General features: G+C 47.9%; 1 protein-coding gene across 8 annotated transcripts in view; it reads right to left on the reverse strand.

Moving 5' to 3' along the window:
- Window positions 1-15841, reverse strand: part of SH3GLB2 (SH3 domain containing GRB2 like, endophilin B2) — a 99811-nt gene that overhangs the window by 38328 nt on the left and 45642 nt on the right. For 4 of the 8 annotated variants that reach the window (XM_060250544.1, XM_060250543.1, XM_060250540.1 and 1 more), the window contains exon 3: window positions 1595-1723. In XM_060250544.1, the coding sequence (XP_060106527.1) occupies window positions 1595-1723 (129 nt within the window). Of the gene's footprint in view, window positions 1-1594; window positions 1742-15841 lie in introns of all 8 variants that reach the window. The other 4 variants (XM_060250542.1, XM_060250535.1, XM_060250541.1 and 1 more) reach the window with 1 other exon arrangement.

A 15841-nucleotide genomic window follows, 5' to 3' on the forward strand; every position in this document is an offset into this window, starting at 1 on the left:
CATAATGCAACCAAAGTACAATAGCCTCAAGTGTAGTCATTTTAGCTTCTAGGGAGAGTCCAGGCTTGATTTGATTTAGAACTGTACCTAATTTTTGTTTTTTTAATCCAATTGGTCTCCAGGGCAACTTGGAATCAGTGAAAAGATGGCATACCACAAAGAACTACATTTGGCAGAAATAAAAGAAGAACTAATCATTATCAAATAGAAGTCCATCAGTAAACAAATCTCCAAGTTAAAAGCCCCAAGTCTGTGATCACCGTCTCTTGTGACTTGCTGCTTTATTCAGCAATGTGTTCTGGGTCTGAGCAATTCAGGCCAGCTCTACCAGGTTTGAGCAGTTTCTCGGCCCTCTTACATTACTGCAATCCAGCAAGGTATTTACTGCTTTTCAGGAACAGCTGCTGGGTTTCATCTGAACTGCACAAGAGGAGGCTGGCCCAAAACACCAGCAGCAACAGGAGAAAAGACCAGTGCCTTCAACAGCAATGCACTGTGCTCTAGATCAGGGGTGTCAAACTCATTTGTTATGAGGACCAGATCTGACATATCGGGCCAGGCTGTATATGTACTTATTTAAGATTAGGTAGCAGTGATATAAAGAGCCCCGTGGTGCAGAGTGGTAAAGCTGCAGTACTATAGTCCGAACTCTCTGCTCACAACCTGAGTTCAATCCCAGCGGAAGCTGGGTTCAGGTAGCCAGCTCCAGGTTGACTCAGCCTTCCATCTTTCCAAGGTCGGTAAAATGAGTACCCAGCTTGCTGGGGGGGAAGTTAGATGACTGGGGAAGGCAATGGCAAACCACCTCGTTAAAAAGTCTGCCGTGAAAACATCGTGATGAGACGTCACCCCAGAGTCGAAAATGACTGGTGCTTGCACAGGGGACTATCTTTACCTTTAGCGGAGATATAAACTTTATAAAGGACACAGACACAATTAAAGGTATTATTTTTTTAAAAACCTTAAAATAAAACATGCTTAAAACATTAGCACTCATTGGTCTTAAGGGTGCTTTCTTTGCATCGCTCCCATGGAATCCAGGGAATTGCCAAAGGAAGCTCTGGCTCTTTCCTTCCTTCCCCAGGGAACTGGGGGGGGGGGGGGAGAGGGGAGGAGCCTCAGCCAATAGAAGGAAGAGAGGCTTGGCTCAGTAGCTCAGTAGCAAAGCAAGCTCTTCTTCCCCAAGGGAGGAGCCTCAGACAATGGCGAAAATAGAGGCTTAGCTCTGTAGCTCCTGTGTGATTGAGCAAGCCTTGCAAAGCAAGCTGTGATGCAGCAGGAAGCAAGAGAGAGGGAGAAGGAAGCAGATGACAGCCAATTGCTCGGGGGCCTGATAGGAGCCTTCTGAGGGCCTGGTTCAGCCCCCAGGCCGCATGATTGACACCCCTGCTCTAGATCTTCCAGTATTTACTTAGAAAAATGATTCCAGTTCTGTCTGCTCTTCCTACCCTCTTTCCTGTGAATATACCAAGCAACCCTGGGGAGAAGAGAGATCTGTCATTCCCTACAGATAACACTGAGGAGAGATTGCCTTTCCTTGATTCTCCAAAGCACCATGCAAGGTGGACCAAGAGCCAGCCTGCCTCTGACTTACCATAGGGAGTCCCTGGGCCAAAGTCGTTGGCTGCCTCGATCATGTACTGCGCCAGGAGCTCTCCATTGGTGACTCGAGAGGGCACTTTCCGGTCTAGCTTTTCATACAGGAATTCTTCGACTCTGGCACCTGGAAGACCAGACAGACCTTAAGACTAACACGTGTAATTACTTCAGCAGGCTTTCAAGAGCAAGCATGCACTCTGTCCAGTGCAGGAAGCGCTACTCTCAGTGAGCAAATGCATCCACACCCGGGGAAGAGGGGAGATTGTAAGGGAAGCCTGGAAATCTCACTATTCCAAGATAACAGGTGCATTATATTAAACTGCAGGGCACAAATGAAAAGAAGAGTCGGGAGAAAGACTAGAATCATTCCAATCTGAGTGGCCCACTCCCAGTGGATATGAACTGACAAAGCAAGGCAGGTAGCACAGATAAGGGCAGTTATTTTTGGCAGAGAAATTCTAACGGCCAGATCATCAGAGTCTTGTGGCACAACCAACGAGCATGCTGCAGCATCAGTTTGCATGAGCCAAAGCATACTTTAGTTGTTGTAGATTTTCCGGGCTGTGTGGCTGTGGTCCTGGCGTTGTGAGACCTGATGTTTCGCCAGCAACTGTGACTGGCATCCTCAGAGGTATAACCCAGAAAGCTGGAGTTCTCTCTGGGTCAAAGTGAGAAGAAGATGGCAGGCAGGTAATTTATATCTACTCAGGAAGGATAGCTCTAACCCATGAAAGCTCATGTCATAAAGCACTTATTAGTCTTTAATGTGTCACAGAACTGATTTTTCCCTTGGTGAGCTAGCCACTCCCAATCTCTATCGAGGCCAAGCCTGAAAGAGACATTCACATATGAATCCCCATGAGATGGTGTCTTCGGATCAGGGGTAGCAACCTTTTGTAATTAAAAGACAAATTATTTCAACACTCAAGGCAAGAAATCAATAAAGCCAGTACATGAAAGCCATTTGCCTAACTGAAAATATACATTACTGATCACTGACATGTTGATTAATACCCCATAAAAGTTCCTGCAGCCCAAACACAGGTTGTTGCAAGCCCTTTATCGGGAAGTGGGACACAAAATCATAAATATATACAGGAGTACCTGCAAGATTGTTTTAGCCAGGGGTCATTTCATAGAAAAAGAGGTGCTGGAGCTCATTAGCACAACTCATTTGCATATTCCACACATCAGACATCACTGAAAGGTGTACTGAACTATATTAGCTCAGCATCTACCTTAAAATGCTTCTTGAATTATGACTGTCATAATCAAACCTTACTCCCAGCATACTTTTTCAATTACTTTCTACTATGTGGCCACAGTGGCATGATGATTTCCATCTGTCTGCTTTATATGTTTTGGTTATTTTCCCATTTTTTTGAGAGGAAACTATTAGGAAGTTTGTCAAATCTTAAGAGTTCAGCAAAAATTCTCACAGGGGGTCTAAACAATGGAGCCCAGAAGCAAGTTTTTTTTTTGGGGGGGGGGGGGGGGTTAAGAAAGAAAGAGCACAACAAAATGCAGAGGTTCTGGAACTCTGCTCCTGTGAGCTCCTGCCCCAAATGAGGCCTGGTTTTAGCAAAGTTTGCACTTGGAATTCCAGGCAACTATTCACCTTTATCATTTCCCTTTCTGGAAAGAATCACTATGAAGATCCTTTGCTGGCGGCAGAAAGCGCTGTCAATTCACAGCTGACTTACGGTGGCCACCGTGGGGTGTGCAAAGCAAGAGACGTTCAGAGGTAATTTTGCCACTGCCTCCCTCCACATCCTGACCCTGGTATTACTTGGAGGTTTCTCATCCAAATACTAGCCAGGGCTGATCCTGCTGAGCTTCTGAGATCTGATGAGATCAGAGTGGCCTGGGATATCCACGTCAGAGTAAGAAGGCCTTTAGTTCCATAAAAGTCTTTGCCATTCCCTTCACATACCAGATATTCTTGCATCACATCTCCCCTCTCTAGAGCACTTTAAACAATCTCATTTTCTATGTTGGTTCCATAACCATCTTGCTATGGAGTCACAGGCTGCATGATGCAAGAAACTGATAACCCTCCGCCCACAGGATTCGCTTGTCCTTATTTTTCGGAATACCTCTTTCTAGAGATCATGGCTTTCTTATGCCTTCCGCTTGCCTGTCCCAAATTATTTTAGAGCTTTCTTATTGACCCAGTTAAATGTGCTAGCCACTTATCCTCTATTAATCATAAAAGAAATGCTTTTTTTTAATTTATGCAGCCATATTGGCGATAGCACATGTGGAGAAACGCCATCTGGGAGTGTTGGTGCTTCATCCAAAAAGGCAGGGATCAGTAAATCCATTCAGCCGGCTTTGTAGCCTTCCCCTCACTCCCCCCCCCCTCCCTTCCAGAGCCAAACCAACAACGCTAGGGGGAAAGTCTCCTAGAGAGGCAGGAAGGGCTGTTGTTCTTGCCATGTGCTAGGCAGGAAGAGTTTCTCAGTTGGCAGCAGGTGCTCGGGAAGGGAGGCTGCTGGCCTGTGGGCTCCGGCCTGTGGGGGAGGCCTGCTCAGGAAAATGAGGCCTCCAGGCAGTAAGGCAAAGTAAGTCATTCTCTTAGGCAGATCAAGTATAGACCAGGGACAGTACGATGCGTTTAAAAACCACCTTTATTTTGTTATGCTGTTTGCTGTGCTTTGCTGTGCGGTGCTGTGCGGTGCTAACTTTTTAAATGCAACTGTTTTTGTTTTGTGTTTTTCTTTTCCTATATTTTTCTCTTTTAAATAAATGTTTTTTCTGTTTTAAATGCTGGCAGTTAATCTCTGTACCACCTAGATCCCCAGACCGCTTTAGACCACGCTGTTTTTATAAAGGGGGCCCCGGGGAAGGGGGAAGGCATGCAGGTGGATAAGGTGCCAATCCTCCAGGGGTGCCCCAAAGAAGTGCTGAGGTCTCTGTGAAACCCAAGTGCAGGGTGGCAGAGGACCTGGAGGCCTAGCCTCACAGCTGGAAAGGGGGATTGGGAGTCCTGTTCCTCTCAATCTGAACCCCGGGACTGAGCAGGTGGTGGCAGCGCGCCCAAGGGGCAGGAGGAGAAATAGCTCCCTCCAGGAGTTGGCGACTCAATAGGGAGCTGACGGGACCGGGTCTGAAGGCAGAATCGGGCCGGTTCCGCCACACTTGGCGGCAGCGGTGGGATAAGAACAAACAGAGAACTTGATTGGCCAGGCATTTTTGCTTTTTGATACGTGCAAGCACCCAGAGGAAGCAACAGCGGTTTTGTTTTCTTTTCGGGTCAACTGGAGTAGGGAAAGTTTAGCTAGTTAGGATGGAGCGTGCTAAGAAACTGGAAATCCTGAAGATGACAAAGCCACAGCTCCAGGAAGAGTGCGCAAAGCAAGAGCTGGAGTGTGACAACCTGACTGTAGTAGATATGCAAGTCCTCCTGTTGGAGCATCTTGAGCATGCAGGGGCACCTGCAAAAGTGGCCCCCACCCAGTCAGAAGCAACCTTGCGGCTACAGTTGGAACTGGCAAGAATGCGTATCGAGGCGGAACGAGAGAGAGAGGAACGACAAGCAGAGAGGGATGCAGTCCGCAGACGGGAGGAACGAGAGAGAGAGGAACGACAAGCAGAGAGGGATGCAGTCCGCAGACGGGAGGAACGAGAGAGAGAGGAACGACAAGCAGAGAGGGATGCGATCCGCAGACAGGAAGAAGCAGAGATCCGCAGACGGGAACAGGAAGAGCAACGTCGCCATGAGCTTGAGGCGCTACGTCTGGAAGCTGAACTAAGCAAAGAGATCCAAGTCACCCCCAAAGACTTTGCAGTGTACAAGGAGGGAGAAGACCCCTCCACATACCTCTCCAACTTTGAGAGGGCAGCCAAACAGTGGGGGATTGCAGAGGAGGACTATATGTCTTACCTCTGTAGCAACCTGACTGGAGAGCTTTCAGCCATCTATTACAGCATGCCTATGGAAGATGGGGGGATAACTTTTGCAGCCTATAAAGCCACTGTATTTAAAAGGTTTAAACTGGGGCCAGACCACTCCCGAAAGCAGTTCAGGGGTTTGGCTCCACAAGAAGGTAAATCCTATTCTGAATGTGGGGTAATGAAGGAACAAACAGTTCCAGTGTTATTGGGCCGGGATTTGGTGGTTGGCCAGTACCCTATCAAGGCTGTACCCCGCAGCCAAACCCCCAGGGGAAGGTGGGAGGAGGGAGGCAACTTTAAGGAAGCCACCTCACCACCAACCAGGGAGGGGGAAATAGCCCAGGTTACTGAGGACGAAGAGAGGGCAGTCACCAAGGAGGGGGAGGGCCAGCCTGTCTCAAGCCCTGGAGTAGGGTGTTCCCAAGGGGAAGAGGGGTGTAGCTTTCCCCAAGTGCAGCAAGAGGCTGTGGATGTTCCTAGCAAGGAAAGGAACCTGTCTAGCATAAAGGATATGCAGGCTGAAGAGACCGAGGTGGAGAGTGGAGATTTCACAGGAGGTTCTGAGAGCAGCAAGGCTAATGGGGGCTCAGAGGAGCACATAGCTGAAGGCTTGGGGGGACGGGAGCGGTTCCAGAAGGGGGTCCGGAGTGGCCTTAGGTTGGAACCGGTTCACCAAGTAGCTGTGGATCAGGAAGTGGGATCGTCCGAGACGCTCTCAAAACAGGTCGTCTTGAAGCAGGGCAGACAGGAATCCTGGGAAGCTGTGGGACCTTCCAGGCAGGAAAGGGGTCAGTTTGGTAGTGCTGAAAAACCAACCGAGGGGACTGAGAACCCAAGCCAAACCCTCAGGGGAAGGTGGGGGGAGGAAGGCAACGTTAGGGAAGCCACCTCACCACCAACCAGGGAGGGGGAGGACCAGTCTGTCTCAAACCCTGCAGGAGGGTGTGCCCAATGGGAAGAGGGGTGCCAATTTCCGCAAGGGCAGCAGGATGCTGTGGGGCCTTCCAGGCAGGAAGAAGCTCAGTTGGTTGACACTGAAAAACCAACTGAGGGGGCGGAGAGCCCAGATCAAACTTTGGCTGAGTGTTCTGGAAACAGTGGGACTAGGGGTGGCTTGAAGGAACAGATGATAGGAAGTCTGGGGGAGCCAGAAATGTTCCTGTCTGAGGTTCAAAGTGACCCTAGGCTGGAAACACTGTGTGAGGTGGCAAGGGACCAGAAAGTGGAGTTCGCAGAAGCTGAGACAGGGGATAGGGTGTTGGCTTTCCTGCCACTTCATACTGGTGAACGGAAAGTGGAATGGGAGAGACCCCATGTGATTGTGGATGACCTAGACGATGCTACCTGTGTGGGGGCTATGGAGAAAATGGGAAAGGCAGTTCAAGTGGTGCAGGTGAATGTACCACAGCCAGTCTCTGCGAGGTCCATGGTGTTGCATAGAGGTAGGAAGGAAGGAGACAAAAAGAAGCTGGGACAGCAATTGTTTGGAGCACCAGAGGTAGTTTTCTGGGAGGACAGAGTGGACAGAGGGAACATTCCACCAATGAGGGATAAAGAGGCAACTGTGTGGGAACTGGGCAGTTTCCAACTTCAGATGTGGGGCCAGGAATTTGCTCCTTTGATGGGCCACTCACCCCAGCCACAGCAGCAACGGAGGGAGAGCACCAAACTCCAGAGGTGGTCCTGGGAGACGGAGGAGTACATCTTAAAGACTGGACATTCCTTCTGAATGCAGCATGCAACGTTTTGTCCAGAAAGGACATGAGCACCTAGGGTGCTGGACTTTGTGTATTATTGGAGAAATACCTGAATGTTTGTGTAATGTTTGTGTAATATTTTGGTTAATGGGTTTCTCCTTGTTTGTTTGGATTCTGCTACGGGGTCACCTCTGTAGGAGGCAACCCCTCCGGCTCAGAATTTAAGGAGGGGGACGTGTGGAGAAACGCCATCTGGGAGTGTTGGTGCTTCATCCAAAAAGGCAGGGATCAGTAAATCCATTCAGCCGGCTTTGTAGCCTTCCCCTCACTCCCCCCCCCTCCCTTCCAGAGCCAAACCAACAACGCTAGGGGGAAAGTCTCCTAGAGAGGCAGGAAGGGCTGTTGTTCTTGCCATGTGCTAGGCAGGAAGAGTTTCTCAGTTGGCAGCAGGTGCTCGGGAAGGGAGGCTGCTGGCCTGTGGGCTCCGGCCTGTGGGGGAGGCCTGCTCAGGAAAATGAGGCCTCCAGGCAGTAAGGCAAAGTAAGTCATTCTCTTAGGCAGATCAAGTATAGACCAGGGACAGTACGATGCGTTTAAAAACCACCTTTATTTTGTTATGCTGTTTGCTGTGCTTTGCTGTGCGGTGCTGTGCGGTGCTAACTTTTTAAATGCAACTGTTTTTGTTTTGTGTTTTTCTTTTCCTATATTTTTCTCTTTTAAATAAATGTTTTTTCTGTTTTAAATGCTGGCAGTTAATCTCTGTACCACCTAGATCCCCAGACCGCTTTAGACCACGCTGTTTTTATAAAGGGGGCCCCGGGGAAGGGGGAAGGCATGCAGGTGGATAAGGTGCCAATCCTCCAGGGGTGCCCCAAAGAAGTGCTGAGGTCTCTGTGAAACCCAAGTGCAGGGTGGCAGAGGACCTGGAGGCCTAGCCTCACAGCTGGAAAGGGGGATTGGGAGTCCTGTTCCTCTCAATCTGAACCCCGGGACTGAGCAGGTGGTGGCAGCGAGCCCAAGGGGCAGGAGGAGAAATAGCTCCCTCCAGGAGTTGGCGACTCAATAGGGAGCTGACGGGACCGGGTCTGAAGGCAAAATCGGGCCGGTTCCGCCACAGCACAAAAATGGAAAGCAGAATCGGCTCTCTCTAAATCTATGACATTTGAAAATATGGAATATATACATAACGGCTAATTTAATGGAAAGGAAGAAAAGGCTTCTAGATCCAGAAGCAGATGTATTCTTTTCTATCTGGAGAGCCAGTTTGGTGTAGTGGTTAAGTGTGTGGACTCTTATCTGGGAGAATGGAAATTTAATGGAAAGGAAGAAAAGGCTTCTAGATCCAGAAGCAGATGTATTCTTTTCTATCTGGAGAGCCAGTTTGGTGTAGTGGTTAAGTGTGTGGACTCTTATCTGGGAGAACCGGGTTTGATTCCCCACTCCTCCACTTGCACCTACTAGCATGGCCTTGGGTCAGCCATAGCTCTGGCAGAGGTTGTCCTTGAAAGGGCAGCTGCTGTGAGAGCCCTCTCCAGCCCCACCCACCTCACAGGGTGTCTGTTGTGGGGGAGGAAGGTAAAGGAGATTGTGAGCCGCTCTGAGACTCTTCGGAGTGGAGGGCGGGATATAAATCCAATATCATCATTTTCTTCTTCTATCTGGTACCCAGTACTAGAATACTTGCAGAAATATGGTGAGATCCCTAAAATGGTTACAATGCTTCATTTACTCTGCTCTGGTAAGCCCTCGCCTGGAGTATTGTGTTCAGTTTTGGGCACCACATTTTAAGAAGGATATAGACAAGCTGGAAGGGGTCCAGAGGAGGGTGATGAAGATGGTGAGGGGTCTGGAGACCAAGTCCTTTGAGGAAAGGTTGAAGGAGCTGGGCATGTTTAGCCTGGAGAAGAGGCAGCTGAGAGGTGATAGGATCACCATCTTCAAGTACTTGAAGGGCTGTCATATAGAGGATGGTGTGGAATTATTTTCTGTGGCCCCAGAAGGTAGGACCAGAAACAATGGGTTGAAATTAAATCAAAAGAGTTTCTGGCTCAACATTAGGAAGAACTTCCTGACAGTTAGAGCGATTCCTCAGTGGAACAGGCTTCCTCGGGAGGTGGAGGGCTCTCCTTCCTTGGAGGTTTTTAAACAGACAGGGCAGCAATGAAGATCCTGTGGATTTAGGGGGAGGTGTTTGTCAGTTTCCTGCATTGTGCAGGGGGTTGGACTAGATGACCCTGGAGGTCTCTTCCAACTCTATGATTCTAGTTATGGTAAATATAAAAGATTGTTATAAGTTTCTTTTTCTCTCTCCTACCTAAATACTAATATGCAAACAATTAGTTTTTGATAGATTTTATGCATGCTTTACAATACCTTCTCCTTCTGTAATTGCAGAAATTGCTTTATATTTATAACACACTGGATCTATATTATATTATAAAATAGAACGCTTTTAAAAAAAAAAGTGCAGGCCACCCATTATGAGCAGTAGATTAATGAGGACCCTTCTTCCAGAGCACACATGTGCTTGTTCTTTAGGGAAGATTGGTATGTTGGTGGATACATATTTTTACTGGAATCTCCCTTGCAAGCAACACTCAGGAATGGATTTCTAATGTACTATTTGAATATTTGTTTTACCTCACTATAAGAAAATCTCACTTTTATCTGATAAATCGCCTAATATGACTCTCACTGTTACCAATTTTTAAAATTGTTTGGGTATAAAAGCTCAAAGGCGATATTTATCAAAAAGGGGTATAATATGACTGCTCAAAATATTTGATCAAAAGAGCTTTCTTCAGAGGAGAGGCGCTAACCCTCAGTGAAAAACCTGACATAGGCTGTTTCCACACTGACACAAAAAGCCCCTCGTTCCCATTGCGGAATCAGCAGCAGGTGGGTATAGACAAGGCAGTGCCCACCAATGTTCCCTCTAAGCTGCAGAGTCTTGTGAGCAAAAATTATACTTTGTGAGCTACTGGTATTAAAGTTGTGAGCTCCTGAATAAATTACTTTGCTCTGGGGCCATTTTTCCCGAGCTAAGACAAAAATGTGTAAGCTGGAGGCTAAATATCTGAGAGCTAGCTCATGCTAACTCAGCTTAGAGGGAACCCTGGTGCCCACAACACCCACTGTCTCCCATTCCATTCACTGAATCCGGCGCACAAGTTCAAAGGCAGCCTGGCACCCCACTTTCCCCCTTTGGCCACTGAGCTGTGGTTCTAGCATGGCAGCCCAGGTGTGAAAAGGAGAGAAAAAAATTATAGGGCTGAAAAATGGAGCTTAGCTCCTGTCTCCCTGGGTTAGTGGCAAGCACAGCTTGCACAAGAAGCCACCTCACACTTCCCTGTTCAAACTGGATCACAGAAGGCTTTCCTTTGCTCCCATTGGAATGGGGAAGCCCTGGAGCCAAGCCGAGGGGTTCCAACTGTGGCTTGAGAAATTCCTGGACATTTATGTGGCAATGCCTCAGGACAGCAGAGTGGATAAACATATGGAGCAAAGTCCATCAGTAGCTATTAGCTACAACATGTATGCAGAACTCTCTGCGGGGGGCAGTGATGCTCTGTATTCTCAGCGCTTGGGGGGCAAGTGGGAGGGCTTCTGGAGTCTTGACCCTGCTTGTGGACCTCTTGATGGCACCCAGATTTTGGCCACTGTGTGACCCAAGAGTGTTGGACTGGATGGGCCATTGCCCTGATCCAACATGGTTCTTATTCTTATGGTTCTCATGTTCTTATGTCTGGGGCAGCGATGCTCTGTCTTGGGGCTTGTGGGGCGACAGTGGGAGGGCTTCTTGGCCCTGCTGGTGGACCTCCTGTTGGCACCTGCGTTTTGGCCACTGTATGGCCCAGAGCGTTGGACTGGATGGGCCATTGGCTTCTCTTATGCTCTAGTGCTCAGTGGGGGGTTCTTATGCCTTAGAGGTTGCCGCAGATGTCCCTTTTGGGGAGGGGCTAGGCAGACCAGATCAAGGAAGCCATCAAACTTATCCAGTTACCTCAGTTGCTGGCCTTTAGCCCATCAGAAAAGGGGAAAGATCCATTAATAGGATTATTCTCCTACAGAATTTAAACAGAGATCCAAGGCACTGCATCATTTTGTGTGTTTTTTTTAAATTATAAAAGTATGTATACAAAAAATAGGAAGCAAGTTTTAAGGAAAAAGCATGGACTGAAACGACTGCTGGCGGGGCAACAGTGCTCGTGGGCACTGTCTCTCTAGTTGATTCCATCTCCTCTTTCAGGTTAAAGTTCATAAAACTTTCCACACAGCTTCTCAGAACACCACAATAGGATGTTGTAATTCCACTGTCACACAAAAATTCAGAGTCACAAGACCAAACAGCATCCTGACTACACAAGATATCTGTTCTTCAAAAATGTAGGCAAAGGTCACCAAACTGAATCGAGCTGAAGTGAGTCTGTCAAAGTTCAATCTGGAAATCTTTTGAGGCCTGGCAAGCCTGCATGTATCACAAGAGTCTACCCTTCTAGCTGTGACGTGGATAGCCCAGGCAAGCTGGATCTCGTCAGATCCCAGAAGCTAAGAAGGTTGACTTTGGCCAGTACTTAGATGGGAGGCCTCCTTGGAATACCAGCAGTCGGGAGGCAGGGGTAGGTTTTATTCAGCCACCTCTTTGAATATCCTCCAGGCCCCCAGGAGGGGTCAGTCACCAGAGATCGCCATGACTTCCAGGTGCACACACACACTCACACACAAAATACAAAAATAAAAGAGAGTCTACCCCTCTGAAACCGCCATTTCCTCCAGCCGGTTTGGTGTAGTGGTTAAGTGTGCGGACTCTTATCTGGGAGAACCAAGTTTGATTCCCCACTCCTCCACTTGCACCTGCTGGCATGGCCTTGGGTCAGCCATAGCTCTAGCAGAGGTTGTCCTTGAAAGGGCAGCTGCTGTGAGAGCCCTCTCCAGCCCCACCCACCTCACAGGGTGACTGTTGTGGGGGAGGAAGGTAAAGGAGATTGTGAGCCGCTCTGAGACTCTTCGGAGTGAAGGGCGGGATATAAATCCAATATCTTCTTCTTCTTCTTCTCTAGGGGAAACTGACCTCTGTGCACCAGAGATCAACTTTAATTTCAGGAGAGCTCCAGGCCCCACCTAGAGGCTGATAACCCTAACTACAACCAGAAGGTTCTAAAAATGCAGAGGCATGCTGCTCTCCCACTTGGGGAGTGGGGAGGGATCACCACCCAGAAGCCGCCACAAATTAAGCTTAAACAAATGCTCTGCCATTTCAAGGCCAGCCACAAACAGTCTGACTGCCCCAGGGCTAACTAAAACTTGATCTTCAAGCCCCGCTTGTGCCAAACAGGGCACAGAACAGCACACTGAATGACAAACACTCAAGCGGAGTACAGTTTCCTAATTTTATTCCTTCATTCCAGTAACTAATAATTACTGATGTGATTCACACTAAACTGGATGAGAGTTTCCTCACCTGCCCACTCAAAATGACTCCTGGAAACCATCACTAAGGGCTCTTCCGCATTCTCGGCTTTATCGCTTGCATGTCCCCCCTATTGCTCTGGGGTGGAGGGAGTTGGGTTCTTTTCCATATGTGTTTTGCTCCCTCTAGTGGTCGATTCAATATTACATTGCTGTATGTTTGGCATTATCTCCCTCCAGATTTAAACTGCAGCAATGTAATATCAGATCGACCCCTGGATGGAGCAAAATGTGTGGAAAAGAAAAAACCCAAAGCAAGAGGGACACACAAGCTATGAGAAGAGAGCAGAAGAGTCCCAATTTTCAGAATCCTCCATAGTACCTCAAGAACGGAAGAATTTAAGAGCTGGAGGCAGCAGCTACTTTTCAGGGTTATTGGGAGCTGCAGTCCCAAAGTTTGGTCCTACGAGCACTACGATATGGAAGACTCTGCAAAGGAAATGAAAGGAAAGGTCCCCTGTGCAAGCACCAGTCATTTCTGATTCTGGGGTGACACTGCTTTCACAACGTTTTCACGGCAGACTTTTTTTGGGGTGGTTTTGCCATTGTAGTCAAATCCGAGCAATGTTTCGAAGATGATTCCGATCGGTGTGTTTTCTTGGAGTCATTAGATATTTTGGTATGCTTTCCGGACTTATGCTTACTGGGAGCCGATGCCACAGAAGCTGCCGATCGAACCACGTCCCTTTCTGCACTTAGGGAAGGTGGCGAAGTATGAGACCCGGAGTCGTGGAGCATCACAGGCCACAGAGAAGACTCCAAAAGGTGGCTTTTGAGTCGAGCATCGCGATTCTTTTTGGCCTGCTTTCCAAACTGGCTGCAATGGACACGTGTCGACTCTGTGGGCCTCCCCCCAAACAAAATAAGCATAAAGAATGTCCATTGGTAGAGGGAATTTTGGTCCCACACCGAATGCACTTTTTGGAAGTTGTTTTGCTGTCCTTCCCTTCCATACGCTCAGAGAGGGGGGAGAAGGGAGGGGGAGCGGTAAAGATAAAGTGATCTCTGAAGAATAACCTAACTTCAGGAATGTAGACCGTTCAATTTCCACATGGTCAATTGCAGCCAATCTGGATGTGGATGCCAAATTGAACCCTGCGTCAACACGTCTGGAACGATTTCTAGCCGGAGAGGTTGAGTGGTTGATAGCCTTTGGATAGATGAGAACCACAGGCGTCGTGGCCACCACGGGGCTACTAATATGACCCGTGCTTTCTGATGTTGTACCTGTCGAAGAAACCTTGATAACACCGGAATCGGGGGGAAGGCATACAGTAGGCCCTGAGGCCAACTCACTGTCAGTGCGTCCACCGCTGCCGCAGCCTGGTGAAAATATCTGGTGCAAAATATTGTTACCTGGTAGTTGTCGTGAGAAGCAAACAGGTCCATTATAGGTTGACCAAACTGTTCGACTATCTGCTGGAATATTGACGTCTTTAATCTCCATTCCCCTGGTTGTATGGTTGTTCGGCTGAGCCAATCTGCTTGCACATTGGCAATGCCCTTGATGTGTTCTGCCCTGATGGAAAGAAGGTGGTGTTCTGCCCAGTTGAATAATGTCTTTGCTTCCCTGGACAGAGCTGACAACCTCGAGCCCCCCTGATGGTTCAGGTAGGACTTTGCAGCCACATTGTCTGTTCTTACTAGTACATGCTGTTTCTGAACCTGATCGGTGAAGGATAATAGGGCTAGGCGTATTGCTCGTAGTTCCAATACATTGATCGGCAGTTGGGTTTCTGACAGTAACCATCGACCCTGCGTTGATATGTTGTCGAGCATTGCTCCCCAACCTGACAGACTGGCAGCTGAACAGCTGCATCTCTCTGGGAAGATAAACTCTCCTTTGTCGCAGATTGGAATCCCTGGACCACATCAGAGATTTTTTGACCTCTAATGTGACCTTGATCTGTGGATTCTGTTTTGTCATGATCTGGTACTGGTGAGGGCGGATTAACCTTTGTAACAGTCTCATATGTAATCTGCCCCACTGAACTGCATCTATGTTTGAGATGAGCAAACCCATCAATTTGGCTAAAGTCAATAACGGAGTGCGAGTGTTCCGAATGACTAAATTCAAGAGTTGCTTGGTTTTCTGTATCTTGTCGTTCGGAAGAAAGATAGAATTCTTTCGTGTATCTATAATCATTCCCAAGTGTTCCAACCTTTGTGTTGGTTCTAGAGAGCTCTTGGCTATATTTATAAGAAAGCCGTGTTCCTGTAGACACTGCATAGTTGCTTGGACATCCAACAGAGCTTTCCGGTTGGACACTGATCTGATCAGAAGGTCGTCTAGGTATGGATGAACGTGTATCCCCTGTTATCTGAGATGTGCCACAACATTTACCATCACCTTCGTGAATACCCTGGGGGCCTTGGCTAGACCGAAGGGAAGCGCTCTGAATTGAAAGTGTCTGTTCCCCACACAGAACCGAAGGAACCGGCGATGAGATAGCTGAATCGGAATGTGCAAATAAGTTTCCATGAGATTCAGTGAGGTGAGGAACTCTCCTGGTTGTAAGACCTCTGTGATTGACTTCAGGGTCTCCATACGAAAGTGTCGTAGATGAATGACTCTGTTGAGAAACTTTAGATCGAGTATTGCTCTCCAGTCCCCCGTTTTTCTTGGGAACCGTGAAGAATATTGAATAAACACCTCGACCCCTCCGATCTGTTGGAACGTGTTCTATGGCATTGATCTCTAAGAGATGTGTGATGGCCTTGTTCATTATAGATCTTTTTGTAGAGTTCTTCCAGATCGGGGACACCAGAAAACGTTCCGGTGGAATGCTTTTGAATACTATTGCATACCCGCATGACTCGATTTCTAATGTCCAGCAATCTGTTTGGGAAGCCTCCCAAGCCTCTTGAAAATATAGAAGTCTTCCCCCTACCGGAGTTTAAGTCCAGTCACGCCTTGTTGAATTTTGGCTCCCGGTCCTGCTTGTCTCTACGCTCTGAATTCTGCTTGTTGAATCTACGATTAATGAACCCTTTTCTGAAGGTTTGTTTTGGTTGGTTCCAGGATATCTTGTTTATCTGCATAGGATCTTGATCTGGCCAATGTGTGTGAGGAACAAAAGGACTGAGAGTAGAAGCTTCTTCTGTCAATCCTGCGAATCTTCCTTGGCATGGCTTTCTTTTTGTCTTTGGTTTCCACTAAGATCTTATCTAAGGCACTA

Source organism: Heteronotia binoei, chromosome 12, assembly GCF_032191835.1.
Source record: "Heteronotia binoei isolate CCM8104 ecotype False Entrance Well chromosome 12, APGP_CSIRO_Hbin_v1, whole genome shotgun sequence".
NCBI lineage: Eukaryota > Metazoa > Chordata > Lepidosauria > Squamata > Gekkonidae > Heteronotia > Heteronotia binoei.